Genomic DNA, 19403 nt, shown 5'->3' with positions numbered 1-19403 from the left:
GTTATCTCTGTTCTTTTTTTTTTTTTTTTTCTAGTCGACTCCCATTGCCTCCCTCCACGGTGCGCCCTGGACATGATGTGACGACGCCCTTGCTTCAATCTTGTCCCCCGACCTCTGATACCAAAGCACCAACCGGATAACATGTGTGTTCGTACATGCTATTATGCAGCAAGGCAGGCACCAAATGTTAGTAGCATGTACTACATCAGATTCAGAGAGCTGGATGCCCAGGTAATCATCAATATCACTCCTCTCCTCCAGATGCTCAAGTGGGACATTAGAAGACACACAACACACGGCACATGCAGAGACAAGACTCTTCAACCAGGTGGCATTAAAACACCATATACGGGGTGCAAGTTGTATTTTTCCTTTTGGCTTGCCTCAGATAATAATTATGGATATCTACTTTCACACCCAAAACATCAACAAGCAGTACCAAGTCAAGCGCCAGCTTCCCTACTTCCCGCGCGAAAAACAACCCAGGCAAGAGAGCAGGCGTCCGATTGAGTGAGAAAAAAGACAGGACACATCCATCTCCCACTCAAACCGAGAAGAGAAGAAGAGAAGAAACTAGCTCACACTGGACCGCAAGCGAGTCCAAGAGCGAAGAGGAGCAGAGGGGCTGATAACCCCTCAAGCAGTCCCGGTAAAGACTGCTCTTTTACTCCTCGTGCTCAACGGGAGCCTCCTCCTCGTACTCCTCCTCCTCCTCATCGATGCCAGCATCCTGGTACTGCTGGTACTCCGAGACGAGATCGTTCATATTGGACTCAGCCTCAGTGAACTCCATCTCGTCCATACCCTCACCCGTGTACCAGTGCAAGAAGGCCTTGCGGCGGAACATGGCCGTGAACTGCTCGCCAATACGCTTGAACAGCTCCTGGATGGCCGTCGAGTTGCCGACGAAGGTCGACGACATCTTGAGGCCGCGCGGCGGGATCGAGCACAGAGCGGTCTGGACGTTGTTCGGAATCCACTCGACGAAGTACGACGAGTTCTTGTTCTGGACGTTGCGCATCTGGTCCTCGACCTCCTTCATCGAAACCTTGCCGCGGCTGTGAGAAGAAAACATGGTTAGCAAGTTGAATGGACAATTGGGAAAAGAGCCAAAATCATAAACTTACAAGATAGCAGAGCAGGTCAGGTAACGACCGTTGCGGAAGTCGGAGGCAGCCATCATGTTCTTGGGGTCGAACATCTGCTGGGTGAGCTCCGGCACCGAGACGGCGCGGAACGAGTGGGCGCCGCGGCTGGTGAGCGGGGCGAAGCCGACCATGAAGAAGTGGAGACGAGGGAAGGGAACCATGTTCACGGCGAGCTTGCGGAGGTCAGAGTTGAGCTGGCCGGGGAAGCGCAGCGAGACGGTGACGCCCGACATGACGGCCGAGACAAGGTAGTTGAGGTCGCCGTACGAGGGGTTCGACAGCTTCAGGGTGCGCATGCAGATGTCGTAGAGAGCCTCGTTATCAATGCAGAAGGTCTCGTCCGAGTTCTCGACCAGCTGGTGGACCGAGAGGGTGGCGTTGTAGGGCTCGACGACGGTATCCGAGACCTTGGGGGAGGGGACGACCGAGAAGGTGGCCATCATGCGGTCGGGGAACTCCTCACGGATCTTGGAGATCAGGAGGGTACCCATACCGGCACCGGTACCACCACCGAGCGAGTGGGTGATCTGGAAACCCTGGAGGCAGTCGCAGCCCTCGGCCTCGCGGCGGACGACGTCGAGGACCTGGTCGACGAGCTCGGCACCCTCAGTGTAGTGACCCTTGGCCCAGTTGTTGCCGGCACCCGACTGGCCGAAGACGAAGTTGTCCGGGCGGAAGAGCTGGCCGAAGGGACCGGCGCGGACGGCATCCATGGTGCCGGGCTCCAGATCGACGAGGACGGCGCGGGGAACATACTTGTTGCCCGAGGCCTAAATGCCATGTCGGCGTCAGTTACTGTTGCTGGCGAATTGTAAGCGGCAAGGTCGACAGGAGACAACCCACCTCGTTGAAGTAGACGTTCATGCGCTCAAGCTGGAGCTCGGAAGTGCCGTTGTAGACACCATTGGAGTCGAGACCATGCTCGCCCGAGATGGTCTGCCTGTCGAGGGGTCAGCCACCAGATCCATCTTCACGAGAACCGGTCATCATCGATGCAGAGATGTCAACATACCAGAAAGCAGCACCGATTTGGTTGCCCTGAAGGACGAGAAAAAGTATCGGTCAGCCCACCGAATCTATCCGATCGGACGACACACCGCTCGGGTCGATCCAAATACTTACGCACTGGCCGGTCTGGAGGTGAACCTGTACAAGAAAACAAATGTCAGCATCGCCGATTCCATCATCGTCAAGACGACCTCGACTCCCGTCTCTCGCGCCGTCGAGCCGCTGTGTTGGTGGCACTGAAGCTCGTCCTCCTCCGCGGATATCGCGTGTGGGGTAGACCACCCAGGGGCAGAAAACAAGCAGCTTTCCCTCGACGCGTCGCAGGCGGTGGTGCGGCTTCGGAGTGCGGGGGGGCCAAGTGACTGGGAAGAAGAGCCAAACTTACAATCTCACGCATCTTGTCGGGTGGTGATTAAAAAGCTGGTCTGCAAAAAAGCGATGCAAGCGTTGGGTCGCCTTGGAGAAGAAGAGTTGGCCTGGAGGAGAAGAAGGGAAAGCAGTCGGGCTCTCTTGGGTTGGTGGTGTGTGGAGAAATGTCGGTCGGAAAGCGAGGGGGAGAGATTGTTGATTTTTGGGGCGAACCAAAGAAAATGAACAAGAGAAATTCCGTTCACCGCTTGCTGCTGCCACGAGTGGGGACATCAGGCACCGCCAATCGCAGAAGAAGCAGCGCTTCAGTTGGTCCGCTTGTTTACACTAGGCCCGATACGGAAGAGGAGCGAGGGGTAGCGCGGACCCACCTTGGGCCAGCTGTGTGACAGGACACGCCAGATGATTGTGGGGTCGACGCGAACCTCGACTTTCTTTTTCCACGTTGGACAAGAGCATCAAGATGTTGTTGATGCAGTTTTGAACGTGAACCCAATCAAGACAGACAGAGTTTGGAGTTGGGATGTGGCTTCTTGTTTTTTCTTGCTGTTTATTTGGTTATTTTTCCAGGAATCACGTTGAGTTGTTCTCATCCGTGGCTGTCTCGAAGTGACAAGGATCGGGACACGGCCCACCCGCCTCAATGGAGCTTGACAGCTCTCCGCCAGTTCTTCACATGCAGCCACCTCAGACAAGAAGGACAGGCAACCGCTGGAAAGATTGTCCAATGATCTCAGCAAGATGCTACTCGTAGGCTCTCAGAACGATATGAGCAGGCTTCCACATCCTCGTTTCTGTTGCCTGTTGCAAAAATACCCAAGGTAGGTACCAACAACCAGGGACGAGCTTGAAGCACCTCTCTCCTCACAGTTGGCGGGGTGGCGATCTTCATCTCCAACGTCAGGGGAAGAGAACAACTTGGGACAGGCAGATTGTATTCGGTGATAGAGATTTAAATCCAGACCACCAGAGGCAAGTATATACAGTCCAGTACGTAAGGTAGTACCCGCAGTCCCCAGCAGCCCGACGTCTAATGTGCCTTGACTACACCCGCCGCATCCGCCTGGGCAATGATCCTCTTCTTGTACGCCTGTACGTCTCCAGGGAACTGTTCCACCGTGCCGTTCTCGCACACCCACAACGACGTGCACACCGTCTGCAGCAGGGTCACGTCGTGGGACACGATGAGCACGCCGCCCTGGAACTCCTTGAGCGCTTCCGCCAGCGCGTCCATGGCCTCAATGTCGAGATGGTTCGACGGCTCATCCATGACGAGGATGTGCGGGTTCTGCAGCGCCAAACAGGCAAACGCGACGCGGGACTTTTGACCACCGGACAGCAGCGCCATCTTCTGCAGGCCCGTCGTGCCCGTGATGCCGAACGCGCCCAGCTGCCGGCGGTACTCCTCGTCCGTCTTGCCTGGGTACGTCTTCGCCATGAAGCTGACGGCGCTGGCGTTGAGGTCGAGCGAGTCGACGTGGTGCTGGGCAAAGTATCCGATACGCAGGCGCGGGTGCTGCGTGATAACGCCCGCCGTGGGCTGCAGCCGGCCCGTGAGCAGCTTGAGCACCGTGGTCTTGCCCGCACCGTTGGGGCCGACGATGCCGATGCGCGAGTCGAGCTGCACGTCCAGGTCCACGTTGCGCAGGAGGATGTTGTCCTTGGTGTAGCCGAACGACACGCCCGACATCTGCACGATGGGCGGCGACAGCTTCTCTACTTCCGGAAAGCGGAACTTGACGCTGTACTCGGCCTCGGGCGGCGTGAGGACCGGCATGCGCTCGAGCTTCTTGATGCGCGACTGCGCCTCGGACGACTTGGCCGCGTTGTAGCGGAACTTGTCGATGAACGCCTGCAGGTGCGCCCGCTGCGCCATCTGGTTCTCGTACTCGCGCTTGGCCGCCTTCTTGCGCTCCTCCTTGGTTGCGTAGAATGCGTCGAAGTTGGCGCCGCGGTAGTAGTCCAACCGTTGAGAGTGCTGGTGGATAATGTCTGTAGCCACCTCGTTGAGGAAGGCTCGGTCGTGTGACACCACCAACACGGTGCTCGGGTAACTTTGAAGGTATGTAGACAGGAACGTGATGGACGGCACGTCCAACATGTTGGACGGCTCGTCGAGAAGGAGGAGGTCGGGCTCGCAAAAGAGAGCACGCGCGAGCGCAAGACGCATACGCCAACCACCCGAGAAGCTCTTGGTGGGCCACTGCTGCCGCTCCGGCGAGAAGCCCAAGCCGGCCAGAATACTGGCGGCGCGGGACTCGGCCTTGTCCGACTCCATCTCGGCGAGCTTTGCCTGGATGTCGCAGAGCCGCTGATCCTGGGCCTCACGGTCCTTGTCGAGCTTGGCCGCGTCCGTAGATGTGTCAGCCATGCCCGCCCGTTGAGCCTCAATCTCGGCCAACCGTTTGGTGATATCAGCCTGCTCCTTGAGGAGGACCTTACGCCAGACGTCGGCATCCAGCACAGCCTGAAGGGCGGGCGTATCGTCACCCATAATCTGCTGGCTGTCAGTATTTCATCGAGCAGCTAAAGATGGGAGGGTGCCTAGCTCACCTCTTGCTCGACGTGCAGAATAGAAATGTGAGTAGGGATAGGCAGCTCACGGCGCGAGAGAGCGCGAAGAAGTGTCGATTTACCCACACCGTTATTACCAACTAGGCCATAACGGTGACCATACGAGAGCGTCAGAGTGGTATCAGTCAAGATCCTCATACCACCAATAGACACATCCACATTGTCGATCTTGATATCCTTGGACTTGCCACCAGAGCCACCCATCTGGAGCGGGTTGACAGCCATGTAGAACTCCTCGTACGACTGGGTGGTGTCAGGCTGGTTGAGCAGGCGCGAAGCCTCGTACTCGACCGTCTTGAAGGTCTTTTTGCTCTGCTTGGCGGCAATCTTGCGCTCGGCCTTCTCGAGCTTCTTGCGGTCGACCTTGGACTCGACCTTGCGGGTGTTGGCCGACTCGAGGTCGACGGACCCCGTGGCGACGGCCAGCGTCGACGAGATGTTGCGCTGTGCGCTCACCTGGATGGTCTGGTCCAGGCGGCGCACGGTGGGACCTCTCCTCTCCTGGGACGAGTTGGCGGCGGCATACTTGTCAACCCACTTCTCGACGAGGCTGCGGATCTTGTCGTGGGTGGCAGCATCGTGCTGGGCGCCCGAGGCAGAGAGGAGAAGCTCGGTGATGGCAACGGCGGCCTCGTCGAGGGGGGACTGGGCCGAGGTCTCCTCATCACCCGCCCATGCTGTCGAGGCGTGGGTCAAGTACCCGGCCGAGTACTCGGAGAGAACAGGGTCGATGTTGGGGATGAGGGCCCGGATCTCGGCCTCCATGTTGTGAGATCGGGTGGCTTAGTTCAGGGATTGGAATGAAATTGTAAAGTTGGCAGATGTTGGGTGTGTGTGTTTCCCTCCAGCGTGTACCAACTCATCCAGTAATGTGCCGGTATGAAAGCTTCTGTTCCTCCGGGCTGCCGATATGTCCAACTTGACCTCAACCCGATCTCCGAAGTGTGTTTCTTGATATTGGAGCTGGAGTCTGGCTGGGTGTTGCATTCTGCAGCGGGGCAGTTTGGAGCACTGTGCGTTGATGGACGTCAACAGAGGGTCCGGGTTGCCACCCCGCTTCAGCTGTCATCACCTGGCAGCTACATGCTGCCAGCCTTCCCCATGCTCTGGGGCTAGGGTCCAACATGCCATCTTCAACCTCACTCCAACTTCCAGCCCTTCCTACCCTCACTACTGCCTCCAGTGTGTTGAGACCTCCCAGTTACATAGAACAGCCGACGGAAGCTCACATCTATCACAGACCGCAAGGCGCAGATTCGAGACCAAAAAATTCGACGACGCGATGCCATGCAATGCCCCTGTGGTCGGCTGCCCAGCCACATCCGCTGTGACCCCGTACCGTGTCCTGCATGCAGCCTTTCGGTGACGCGCGAGACTGGAAGTTGGCGCTGCAGATGCCGCGTCCTGCGTCTAACGTGACCATTCATGAATTGTGATCTACGGACAGAGTCTGTTCTGGTCTCTTTAACTGAACTGGGCTGAGTGGTTCATCCACGAACCGACCGCTGGAATGCTAGGAGAGAGAAGATCTCGGCCCAAATACGAGGTGATGATGGTATTTGGAGGCAGTCCTGCATATACCGTGTATGTATCCTTCTTTGGCATCCAGATACCCCCCAACATCTCCTTGGAGTTCGGCCGAGGCAGTGTCCAGAGTGCCCTTCGAGCCGCGAAAATCCCGGTCCTGACACTGCGGGTTGTTATCCGGCCGCAGAACGGCCAACCATGAACCAGTGTCCAGAACATCTATCTGATGTATCCGGCAGTTTGTCTCAGCAGTTCTCCCGAAAAGACTACTGTGCTTCAGCCCGGCGGGCTCAGGGGCTGCAATGGATCCAGGTAATTCTCAACGCCGACTTGGAAGGGCGGCCATATCTATCAAGTTGGCATCTCTGTCCTCATGAAGTTCCCGGATTCCACCATTCTTCAGCACTCTCTAAGGAAGTCGTTGGCCTAAGGGGAATCTTGGGAGTATTCTCTCTCTCCAGTTCCCGGCCCGCATTCCAGCCCAGCCACCTGTTCTCCGTCAAGATCACTTCTCGGGCGGAAATCTCCTATGTTTCAGGTTACACAACGGCTATACACGTCTGTTGGAAAATCCCACCGCTGCCGGCCGCAAACCTATACACGCCTACGTGCAGGCAAACCGCGTCAACCGGATCTTGGGACTGGCCCGGGAGTGTCAGAAGTAGTGTTTGGATGGCTCAGGGATGTATGCTGTTGTGGCACGGGCCGATGATGAAATCGGGGAATGGTATTACCCTGGTTGCCGACGACCGGTCGGCAACTAGTCTGCCTGACTAGCCGGGTGATCGGGCGGGGGACCCAGTCCGATCATTCTTCGGCGACAGAGGGTAGCTCTACCCGTCTCATCACTCCCGAAACCCCGACTTCCCGTCTTGGTCTTCCGAGACTTGACACCCGAGACCGCAGGCGGGTGAGCGGATGGGAGCAGATGTTTGTAGATTCTGCCCCTGAGATCCTCCACAGCGTAGGGCTTCATTCCTGCGGTGAGATGCTTTGGCCAATGTCAAGTTTACTTCTATATCTGGGCATACTCTACAACATACCCTGTTCAACGCAAGAAGTTAGTGAACTTCATACAACGTACTGGCCACAGTTCCAAATAACATAATCTCGAAGAAGCAGTAGAATGACCAGCGGAAGAGGTCTTCACGAAGCATGTGTACACCAACGAAAGCGATCGCCAACGGGCCAGGTCACACGATACACAAGCGTCTTCACAAACTCTCCTGCCGATCGTTCCACGCATCCTCTCCAAGCAAACGGCCAGCTCACATGCCCAGATCTCAAGGACACACACACAATGTCTGATCATGATACCAACCCGACGGATACGATACATCTTGTGAATCCCCAACAGAAATCCCGAGTACCCGTCCATCCCAACCACCTATACGCATAGTAGGCAACACACCCGCACGCAACCCAGCAGTTGAGCAAGGAACAGGATTTCGAACACGAACGCCATCCATGTGCCAATACTCATCGGTATGTATGTGTTTATGTATTCAACCCACTAAACTCCTCCCTGAGCTGCAGGTAGTATGTAGAATCCCACTTCCATCTCGTGCACTACAACCGTAACAGCGCCTTAGCTAAGTCGCGCAGGATGCCGGCTGTTCGTCAGGCGAGCGATCGAGCGAGCATGCCTGCATTTTCGTGCCGCGGGCGGGAAATATTGATTAATGGCCCACCTGCGGATGCGTTCTGTCAGGTACCGGTTCCCAGGAGGGTATGTTTTGCTGCAAGGAATCGGGTACGCGATGAGTATGGAACGTCGTTTTCGGGAATGGGATATGCATGGAATGTTGAAGGCGCGCTGCATGCTGTATACTTACTGGTTATACATACATCTGATGATCTGGGAATTACTTGAGTGCTTGGGGAGGAAACACTACTTGTGGGTTGTGCGTGTGACCTGTTTTGACAGTCGGGCTTGGTTGTGAGAAGATGCGAATATACTCTGAGTTGTCATGGGAACACGCTTCCGCCATCCATCCAGAAGTCTTGTTACCCGAAGTGCAATCCAAGCAAAGAGGGCCCTGGGGATTCAGAATCTGCTGCCGTTTGTTGGCTCGCGTGACCAGACAGGTGATGAAGGTTCCTATACCACAGGGTGGCTGAAAAGGACGGAGTGATGCTGGATAGCTGTGAGCCTTGTTGGTTGCTTGTAAGACATGCTACCTGATGGACAAGAGTAATATTTAGTCGATTCGCGGTGCATGTATGGATTTGGCTCTAAACCCCCAGTGCCTTCCGAGAGGCCAACTGTTTCATCCACACCACTTATGTCCAAATCATGAGAAGCCAAACTCCCTCCAAGTCTCGGTGCTAGGTAACGCCCACCCAGATATACGAAGATATCTAGGGGCGCATGTTCGACGGCAAGGCCCCGACTGAATCAATCCGTGTTGTGGGCTCAGTTTGCGTCCGCCAGCAACCATCCCCACAACATTGGCTGGCAGTGCTTTGTTTGACAACTGTGTTGCTCTGCATTTGAGTATCGTCAAGGAGCACAAAACAGTGGCCTGAATCGAGATTCAGCACCTTGTGCCACTCCAACCCGAGACATTGGGACGGACAATCCCCGTCTCGACAGAGTCCTGGCAGATATCGTCAGGCAGAGATCGAGAAACAGGCAACGCTTTACACAACTTCCTAGTGCTGACGCCGCTTGAAGACTTGCGAAGCCCACTGCAACGGTAAGGACCAACTCTCAACGTGCCCCAGTTCGCTTGTCGATCTTTGTCGGCCCTATTCGCCGTTTTACGGCGTAGAATCCTTTTGGTGTTGGACCATCGGCGCGGTACTCTTGACAAGGCAGGTAGCTTCGTCTCATAGCTCCATGACCTCAATTCTTTGTTGACATCGCCGAGGGAACAGAATTGGGGTTTCGAGGAGCTCCACGTGAGAGAGCACAGCTCGAAGCTCCAAGAGGGCGGCGGGGCAGATGGGTGGTTAGTGTACAGCGAAGATCCGAAGATCCCATGCCCGCCAATTCGCGTCGTTCCCCTGCAGCAGCTCAGCGAGGAGCGGTTGGTGGTGGTTCGGATAGCAGCGGGAGCTGGGGGGAGATGCATGGACAAGCACATGGCAAATGCTATTTCTGGAGCTTTGGAACTCTCCTCTCTCTTTTGTGTGGTAATGATCCGCAGCGCAAAGGCGATTGCATTTGCTGGTGCGATTTTGGATGCGGCGGGATATGCACAGCACAGCACAGCACAAAACAACCAGTCAGCAGGACAACACAGCGTCGATCTCGATGAGAGCGACTCGGCGACGGTGCCATTTCACCGTCCTATGTGGTTGACATGCACAAGTGAAAGCCCAACACACACAGCCTTGCTGCAACCTGAAATCCCGGCCTTCAGAGGAGAAGGAATGGGGGAATTTCACGATGAACGCCACCAAGTTTCGGGTCCTGGACCACAAGTGAAGCGGTGGCCGTTTACTTGGTTCGTTACGGTTCAATTCTCCAGAAACGGCCCGGCCCTGGCAGCGCACAGATGGCTCGGGCCAAACGGGAGTTTCTCGATCTGGGCGAAACCCGAGGACGAGCAATCGGTGATGGTTCCGACTGCTCCGTGTTATACATGCCGCGTTCCTGATATACATCCGGGCGTGGTTATCCCCTGTTGGGACACACACACACACACATACACGACACACATACACAGATCAGTTCCGATGAGGGGAGATGCCTACCATACTCCGTAAATGCCCGCCGGCCGAATTCGCCCGAGTTGGACACCGATGGTGAGCAAAACAAGGCAGAACGGTCAGAGGAAATTCAAGGGGTATTTGCCCGACGGGATGTTGGTGCGCAAAGTAAGCGACGTCATTTTTCCAAGTCCAAGGCCGAAACCAAGGATTTCTGAGGTTCCTTTTTACAATTTTCGACGAGGGGTGGGGGATCTCTTGGCCTTGGGTCGTTGGCGCTGCCTTTGACCTCTGACTGGACAGCGCTGAGCACGGCATTGAAGTTGCGACGTCAGGTTCCTGGCGACGGATGCTGTTTTTGGAGCAGCTGGAAGTCCCAGTGGCGCGTGGATAGGACCAAATCGACGCTGGGTGCGACATTGCCATGTCGTCTTGCGTCTCTGAGAATCATGCTGTTGTGCATTGCTCTGGCCATTGACAAGGTCGCATTGCTTGATGTGCCTTGGATGATGATGGAGGGAGAAGGCACAGCATTCGATTTGAGGAGAGGGGACTGCTTGTGCCTGAATGGGTTTCCCCAGGTTCCCGGCGGCGCCCCTGCGTCTGTACCTGAGTTACGGTAGTATTATTTGAAGAAGACGGCATGCTGTGCGCCTGTTGGCGATGTATGGATGTCGTGCGTACCCGTGGTTTATGCTGTGCGATGACGCTGGCGGCCAGGCTTCAGGCTTGAGAGAGGATGTCTTGAGGAGTTGATGGAAGCGCTTGTTCTCGGCCGACTCTGAGGACTGCGAGCCAACGCTGAAGAACCTTGTCTTGCTCAGTCAGCGTCGGGTGGACCAGACGGTCCCCGGCATCCTGCGCCGTTGTTTCGTTCCAGGATGACCCTTTTCTTCCGAAATCTCATCGGACCACCTTGTCCTGCGGCCCTTGTGAGAGGATGAGGCACCGATTGCCGTTGCAAGTTGGAGCGGCGAGAGCAGCATGACTGGCTGATGTGGATGACTGGATGCCGGGTTCCAGAACCGCGACAGAGCTGGCTTGGGAGTGTGGGATGCCCAGTATGCGCAAGCGCGCAGCACCACCAGTCAATGATGTCGTCGTTCAGCAGCATCCAACACAATGTCCCACAGCTCGCCGCTGTGCTCCAGCATTTGTGTGTTGACGCCGGCGATGCAGCTCTCATCTCCTAGACGCAGCTTATCGAGATTGGGGGTTGCTTGTGTCCAAGCAACGCAGGGCCCCTCAGGGCTCGTCCTGACGCCCGCGCACACGTTAGCGCCAAGCACGTCTCACCTTCAGGTGTGGCCCAGAGATCTCCGATTCCCGAAAGGAGAGAGAATCGAGAGCCAGGACCCTGGCCGAGCCTCGTCTCTTCTTCTCTTCTTGGATGGTGGCTCCTCCGTGGCTGGCTCGCCGGCGACGCTTGTCGGACGCTTCCCGCCGTCGCAATCCCCACTGCTCAAACCCCGGTGCCGCCAAAACCCTGGTCTTGCACATCATCCCCGGCCCCAGCTGTGTTGTGTTGTGTTGTTGCGGTCGCTTGTTGGTTGTCAGGTTGTTTGGTTCCGCGACGTCCCATCGTTCTCCAGCGTCCCCAGTTTCTCCGGCTCTTCTCTCCCTTTTCCATCGCAGATCGCAGCCCTACGATCGGGACGGGACAGCGAGGGCCGACTTGTCCAGCCTCTTCTCTCTTTTTGCCTCTCCCCAAGCCTTTTCTCCTAGCTGTGCTCCATCTGGGTGCAAAGGGCATCCTCTCGTTTTTGCGCTGTTTGTTTGCTCGATTTTGCTTCCAATTTAATTTTAATGTTGGTGGGAGAGTGAAAGGGAGAAGAAGGTCCAGGCGCTTCCCGGTTCTCTTGACTTGGTTCTTGTGCACCTTTTCGTGTTGCATTGAGAGACAAGCGGGCTCTTTCTTCCATTTTGATTTACACGGTTTTGTTTTCTTGATTTTTCCTGAACAAACGGGCAATTGCTTTCTTCCAAGGTTCTTTCCTGGATCCGCGCGAAAGAAAACGGCCTGAAAGTGTGCTAGGCCCACGGTTGCGGCCTTCCACCTTCCACTTCTTCTCTCGGCCTCACATCTCCAACACCCGGCAGCCAATCGACGCCAGTTGACAGCAGCAGCTGTTTACTCCGGACCTCAGGCGCGGGCAAATCGCAGATCCAGGGCACTCCTTGCTGCCCGTCCGGCCCTTCAGTTCCTGTCCTTCGTTCATCCCGTCAATCCCGTCATCCCATCCTCCACAACAACACATCGGGGGGTCCTTGGACCGTCTTGTCTGAACCCCACCGACCTGACCCGACCGACCGTGTTCCCGCGACCACAACCTATTCTAGACCAGCGCGGGCCACACAAACAACACTACAGTACCGACAACACTGCAACACTAACAACCACTCATACTACCACAACACCACTACCGCCACCACCACTCAACTTCAACCTCACACGAGACCAACCAAGTCGCGTCGATTCACCCAACTTTCGTGATTTCACCTTCATTCTCCCCATTGGGCGCGACAACGACCACTTTCGACGACCCATTCGCGTTTTCCTCGTTTCCCCAGCTCTAGGGCGTCTGGCACACCAACTTTTGCTTCCAAGGGCGCGTCTGCAGCACCGCATTCCTCGACCCAAACGAACCTCGCCGTCCCCGCGCTGCACAACAAACCCTCCTTTGTTCGTAATGTCTTGACGATGCAAACCGCCCTCGACGCGACTACGACAATCCTCCTCGTTTCCCTTCCCGTCACCGGCCGCTTGCCGTCTTCATAATACCCCCTCCCCGCGGCCAGGATGCAGGCTGTGCCGACTGTAAGTGCGAACAGAACCTCTCGTCCTCAAGCTTTGGGCAGAAATATCCAGACCATAAACATCAAACAACCTTTGTTTGCTTCGACCTTCCACTCTATCCCCAACAATGCTTCATGTCCCTGCTTCGATGATTCCGAGCCTCACCATTACTTGCTCGAGAGACCAGGCTACCTTACCCGTCATGACTAAATTCTGACCTCTTTCTCTTCTCCAGCTCGTCGGATCCGGCACTGCCGCAGCTGCCGCCGCGGTCGGTCTGGTGTTTGGCCAGCCGCCAGAATCCGAAACTCCTTGGTCACCTCCACCTCCCATACATTCTCCTTTCCCTGCCGACTACGAACCCTTCGGCAACCGAAACCTTCCTCCTCGTCCCAACACCAGCGCCATCCCCAGCTACCATCCCTATCCCTCGCCCACCGATGACCGCCCTTATTCACCCTTCCGCCCACTCGGCGATCCAGGCCCGAGCTCGTTTGCCTCGCCTCCGATGAGCCCCACGAGTCCCATAAGCCCGACCAATATTCAGCGGCCTCTTACTAGTGTTTCGTATTCTCATGGGAGGAGACAGTCATTGGCTCGGGCTGGTGATCTCGCATCTCAACCTATCGCCGAAAATGCTAGGGACTCGGTGTCCTCGCGGGAGTCTTGGATTCGCCGCTTGTCTCTCCGCCCCCTCTCGCAACATGGCAGCCGGAGGTCTAGCTTGGGGCCCGACTCATCGTCCATGACCTTCTCACACGGCTCTGGAGCCCCTATGCTTGGCCAACCACCGACCACGCATACCGCCCCGAATAAATTGGTCAAACGGATAACTTCGGGGCCTCAAGGGCCGGCAGATGGGATGCAACGCCGTGGATCGCAAGTATTAACCCTTCGGAGGCCTGCCACCAGCCATCAGCGAACCGCGACGCTTCAGCAGCTCCAGCAGAACCAGGGCACGTTTTCGGAGAGGCCCATTTCTCCAGAAGTGCCGGGTCCCTCGGACAATTACATGCCGACACCTACCTCGGCAGCCTTTCCTCCCTCGGAGAAGGCTCAAGGGACTTCCAAATGGACCTCGTTCTTCCATGCTCGTCGCTCAACATCTCTGGGACGCGAGTTTGCTGGCCTGCCTCATGGCATCTTCCCCCGCAAGCGGATATCTGTCTCGTGGGGTAGCGTTTACAAAGCGTACTTGACCAAGCCAGACCACATCGCGGAGAAACCTCCGTCGAGGAACGATGGGGATGCCGCACGGGACGCTTCTGTTGATGATGAGATGAGGCACGAAGCTGCCCAGGCAGCAAGCGACGCATCCAGGCCAGTCAACACCCCCGAGCCGCCAGCGGATAAACCACCAAGGAGGTCCTTGTCGACACACTTCAGTTCGGCCAGCCAGTGGATCGCTAGAACCGGGAGCGCTCGCCGATCGAGACGCAATACTGTTGATGCCAAAATAGGGGGGAGCCATTTTTTGCCTGAATCTGGTGCTGTGCCGCGCGACCAGGCTTACCCCCCGGTCAGCCCGGGGCCTGAAGGATTTCCCGTCCCGCCTGACGCTCGGGATCCGCAGCACCCAGACCCTACGCTGAAACACCAGGCTGACGTTCCCCGGACCCGGAAACGGAACTCATCCTCCCCCGTTCCCCCGCTCCGCCGGCTGTCATCGGGCTTCAGCATCGATGTCACCCGCATCTCCTCCTCCACCGGCCCGTCGCGGCCACTTTACAGTCCTCCTGTCAACTACCCCAAGGCATCCTCAACGACTACCCACAGCCGAGGTCCGTCAGGTGAGCGCTCGATAACCCTGGCCGGCTCCGATGCATCAGCCCGTGAGACTCCTTTCGGAGACGACGAGGACACCGACTTTCGTAGCGACGGCGTGTTCGACTCGTTTCGTACCGGAACGTCATCAACCCGCATGAGGTCGGTTGAGACGCCCATCGAGTCCATGTTTGACGACTCCCCTCCTAGCAGCGCCAGTCACACCAGGACCAAACGGTTATCCATTCAAGAGATGCTTGGCCCCGCTTGGGACGGCGAGACCAAGATCACCGAGGAAGAGGAGGTCATGCCTACGCCAATCAAAACCGCCCACCTGGCTGAAGCGTCCAACCTGGTGACAGAGGCCAATGGCTTTGGGCTCGACGGCACCCACGAGGTGTCCGTGTCCATCGTTCCCCGCGACTTCGACCGCTTGTCGTTCTTTGACGACGACGACGACGATGACGACTGGGCACGAGACGACGACAATCACCTCACCAACCATCTCTCTCCGCCGAGTTCGACCAATTCCCGCCGCGTCAGTCCCGAGTTGCGCCACGCCCTGCGGAACATCAGCGGTAGCAGCACAAGTAGCAACCCTTTGCAACGAAGCAGCATGAGCGATCGGCCGCGCAGCACCATCTTTGACTGGGTGGAGCCGTCGCCCCACGACAGGTCCGAGACGGACAAGCTGAGGCCCAAGACGGTCCACGGAAAGCAGGAGCTGGACTTGAGAGGAGGCCGCTCCGCGATTCGGAAGCCGCCTGGTGTCGCGCATGTCCGGAGCCAGAGCGTCCCTGTCGTCGTCCCTGACTCAGACGGCTCGAAACCCGTGCCCAAGTACGGGACATGGGGAACTAAGAAAGAAGCCGACCGTTGGGATGGGGATTTCGAGTTCGAAGGGGACGACTTGGCCGGGCTCTCCCTCGGAGGGAAAGATTCAGCTACGAGTGTTGTGGTCGTGCCGGCTTCGATACAAGCCACACAGCCCAGCGTTCGGGCCCACTCCGGGCAGATCCGGGAGCTATCACTGCTCGTTAACGATCTGAAGCGGTTATGTCGGCATGGCAAGGAGCTCGATCTCCTGTGTGGCCCCCTGGCCGCTAAGTGGGCCGAGGCCGAGAGCATCATCGCGCTGGCGTCACCGGATGAGGAGGAAGACGAAAACATCTCGACAAAGCCCTCGTTCGACTGTGACCGACCGCAGACGGATGAATTGACCGAGGAAGGGTTCGACGCGTCTTTCCTTGACCTCGACGATGCCTTTTCCTTCCCGGAGCCCGAGATGTCCAAAACAGCCGTGGTCCGTGAGCGGCACAGTCCCAAGCGGAGATCCGTGTTCTCCCCGGACGACGACATATTTGGCGGAAATTGGCCACTCACCGACGGTTCTGTGGCGCCCTCCCGACCGCGCACCCCAAGGAGCCGATGCCCCAGCCCAAACCGCAGCTCGGCCGTCATATCCACCGTCATCGAGGTCATGAAGCAACATCAACAAAAGTCGGCGCGGACGAAGAACACTCCTGCGGCTGCCGGCGCCACCCGGACGCCGGCCCCCGACACAAAGCTCTTCTTCGACACCAACAGCCTTCAGGAACTGGTCAAGAGGGCGGGGCAACTCCGCGACACGCTGTCCGACGCGGTCCGTCGCTCCGAACTGCTCACCCAGAGCCCGATGGGCACGCCTCGCCGCGACCGCGACCGCCGACCCAACTCGCGTCACCACGACGGCGGCAGCCCGGCGTTCACGCGCGTCTTTGTCGACCCGGCCTCGACCGCCTCCACCCCGCCCAGACAGCAGCAGCGCCTCGCCACGAGCCACAGCACCCCGTCGATTCTGAGCAGGGCGTCGATCGACTCGCCGAGGATGCAGATGATGACGGCTGTTAATTGATGAGCTACCTGATGTGTGCGCAACGACCTCACTCACCTCTGGTGGAAGAAGAGATGGATTGATGATGCCATGATGCCATGACATGACATGCTCGACGACAGTCATGTTTGACGCTGCCAACGGCCTGGTTGCTCAAGCCTCCGGTTACAGTTTATTGTATATGTACGAGTATTTCCTCCTTTGTCCGTTGCCTTCTTTTTTTAGGTCTGCCACGGCGTACTCATCCAGACGGGGGGTTTTATGGGATTTGTGTTTCGGGAAAAAGAAAGAACAACAACATCATGGGCACAAGGGAATTGGAGGGAATGATAAAGGATGGGTGGTGGGGAAACAGACATTGGTTTTTGTTTGTTTTGCTTGGTATTTCGGGACAAGAGAAAAGAACAAGATGGCGGCGGCGGCGAAGCGCCAGAGAGAGGGGTATTTGAGGGAGAAGATAGCTGTGGTTGTTGGTGTTACTTAATCCTGTTTGGTTTTGTTTTCCATCGGACCTCATCGGTTGGGTTGGTTGAGAGTACAGGTACCTACCTTCTTGAGGTTCGGTTCTTGTTGGTTTAGGGGAGCGAGCGAGTGGGAAAGAAAGAGAGAGAGTGTGTGTGTGCATGCGCGTTCTGTTTTTGTGCAGGTTGTTTTCTTTTTCTTTGGTCTCTCTTTCGTCGTATGGATTTATTTGTAAGGTTGTAAAGGAGTAACTTTTGGCTTTGGCCTTTGGCTTTTGGTTGGCGCGGTGGGGGGTAAGAAAGGGAGCATGCAGCAGTAAATAGGTAAATAGGTAAAAGGATGGAAATCGGGAGAGACAAATTCTATTAATACTATCATAAACTATCATCAACTTGCGGTGAATGTGGGTTTGACTATTCACTGTCCAGGTCAGTCAGGTTAGCAGGCACCGCGTGTATGTATGCGTGTACTTAGGGGCTCCAGGCAGGATTACTCGTCTGGTAGTAAAACAAAGTAATGTGACTTGGTTGTGGTTGTTGGGAGATGTGGTACATTTTTCTGGGTTTCTTGAGTGTTGATGATCACGGACGTACTTACTCCTTAGTGAGAATTCTGTTGACGGTACGATTATGATCATTATTATGATAACCATGGCGTCGGTCGAGGAAAGGGATGGAAGTGTGTTTGGTTTATGGCTGCTGTTGGTATAGTGTAGTTAATAAGAGATGGTTGTGTGGCGTGGGGTGTGGAAAGATGCGTATGCCTGAATTTTGGGGTGTGTTTTTGTCTCTCTCGTGTCTAGTATATGTATCTGCTTGTGTGTGTCTTTGAGTAGGGGTGATGGGATGAATAAGCATTCCCGGATAGTTGTATGGCACGTTGTTGATCGTGTTTCAGATCAAAGTGTGGCTGGATATTGTGTGCTAGTACAGTCCCAGGTAGCTGGGTATTGGGGCTTATCCAGTGGTTTAGGGTAAGAGGAGACTGCGTTGATGGCGATGGTGGTTGTGAATGGGAAGTATGAATAGACTGAGTTGGAGCGTTGGTAGGTGGGTGACACAAAGTTCATGGGAGGGTTGGTGTCTGAGGGTTTCGAGTCAAAGACTTGCTGCCAGGCCTGCCAGGCAGGATGGTTGAGTCTCTTTTCCTTCCAAGTCTCGCAATCCTTCGAAGCCAGTCGTGAACGAGGTGCCTCTTCTTCTCAATCTCCGTCTTCCATGTCGCCGTCCTTCCCGGTTCCAGACAAACGGCAAGGAGGATAGTTAGTCAAAGGCAGTCTTATTCTCACACCAGCCCGGCTCACCTCGCTTCTTTTCTTCACGGAACCTTGCTTCTCCTCCACCGTGACGTTTGCACCTCGAGCTGAACCCGTTAGGGCACATCACACACACCATCCATGACTCGATGAGAATACAGATGCCCTGGATGCTTCTCACCCATGACGCAGGCAGGTAAGCATCAGCGCAGGCTTGTCAAACCACCTAGTTCCCTTCACACCTACTTGTAGATGACATTCAGTCTGGAGGCCAGTGGCCTTGAGGGCGGGTCATTAAGGCGTCGTCAACACATGAATGCCATATACCACCATCCAAGCGCATCAAGCTTATAACAAACACTGTGAAGTATTTAACTAAGGTATTTAACGAGTGAGTGAATGAGTCAGACACCCCAGCGACTGAGGTTCCGTCCATGGTTTACACATAGTAACTTCACACATTCATCACCGACAGGTCCTCCCACCTCCTTTGCTCTCTGGCTGAATTTCTCAATCAGGCAACCACCTCCCTAGGTAATCTAGAGATTTCTCTGCCCACCAGGGCTGGAGTCATGCAGTGCGTGCATGCATGCAAACGTGACGATATCAACCCTGGCCCGGCTGGTCGGGCATCATTCTGCTAGACACTGGAACGCAAAACGGCTTACCTAGGTGGGCTGTCAGTCTTTGTGTGAGCGGACTGCACGGTTCAGTTCCAGTGGAGGGTTGGCCGTGGTGCAAATCGTTAACCAAACTGCCCCCTGTAGTTGCTTGACGGGATCGCAAGTCCAGTTTCCAGTGTGTCACAACCAGCCACCAGGCAGTCCAAAACGAATCCTCCTAGTTTGTTCATCACCGTTCAACAAAACACAGAATCCCAACCAACTCATCTTGCCGAGGTTGAAAGATAAGCTTAAGTTAGGTAGGCATAGGTATGGCTGCGCAAGCCGGGGAGGGTTCCATCCGCTG

At 56.0% G+C, this 19403-nt stretch overlaps 4 protein-coding genes across 4 annotated transcripts; 1 reads left to right on the top strand and 3 right to left on the bottom strand.

The window, feature by feature from the left end:
* Window positions 1–664: 664 nt before the first annotated feature.
* VTJ04DRAFT_6632 (beta-tubulin) lies at window positions 665–2553 on the bottom strand (the record flags this gene model as incomplete). The annotated part of the gene is made up of 6 exons (XM_069364873.1): window positions 665–1058; window positions 1128–1918; window positions 1992–2088; window positions 2161–2186; window positions 2271–2294; window positions 2542–2553. 6 exons carry the CDS (start codon window positions 2551–2553, stop codon window positions 665–667), a joined length of 1344 nt encoding a protein of 447 aa, XP_069218656.1.
* A 1002-nt stretch (window positions 2554–3555) lies between these two features.
* VTJ04DRAFT_6631 (uncharacterized protein) lies at window positions 3556–5864 on the bottom strand (the record flags this gene model as incomplete). The annotated part of the gene is made up of 2 exons (XM_069364872.1): window positions 3556–5022; window positions 5079–5864. 2 exons carry the CDS (start codon window positions 5862–5864, stop codon window positions 3556–3558), a joined length of 2253 nt encoding a protein of 750 aa, XP_069218655.1.
* Window positions 5865–13083: 7219 nt separating this feature from the next.
* Window positions 13084–16738, top strand: VTJ04DRAFT_6630 (uncharacterized protein; the record flags this gene model as incomplete). Its single annotated transcript, XM_069364871.1, has 2 exons — window positions 13084–13101; window positions 13316–16738. 2 exons carry the CDS (start codon window positions 13084–13086, stop codon window positions 16736–16738), a joined length of 3441 nt encoding a protein of 1146 aa, XP_069218654.1.
* A 238-nt stretch (window positions 16739–16976) lies between these two features.
* Window positions 16977–17816, bottom strand: VTJ04DRAFT_6629 (uncharacterized protein; the record flags this gene model as incomplete). Its single annotated transcript, XM_069364869.1, has 2 exons — window positions 16977–17599; window positions 17777–17816. 2 exons carry the CDS (start codon window positions 17814–17816, stop codon window positions 16977–16979), a joined length of 663 nt encoding a protein of 220 aa, XP_069218653.1.
* Between the last annotated feature and the right edge of the window lie 1587 nt (window positions 17817–19403).

Source organism: Mycothermus thermophilus (assembly GCF_041956435.1).
Source record: "Mycothermus thermophilus strain CBS 625.91 unplaced genomic scaffold VTJ04scaffold_4, whole genome shotgun sequence".
Lineage (NCBI taxonomy): Eukaryota > Fungi > Ascomycota > Sordariomycetes > Sordariales > Chaetomiaceae > Mycothermus > Mycothermus thermophilus.
This window is presented reverse-complemented; position numbering and strand designations above follow the sequence as displayed.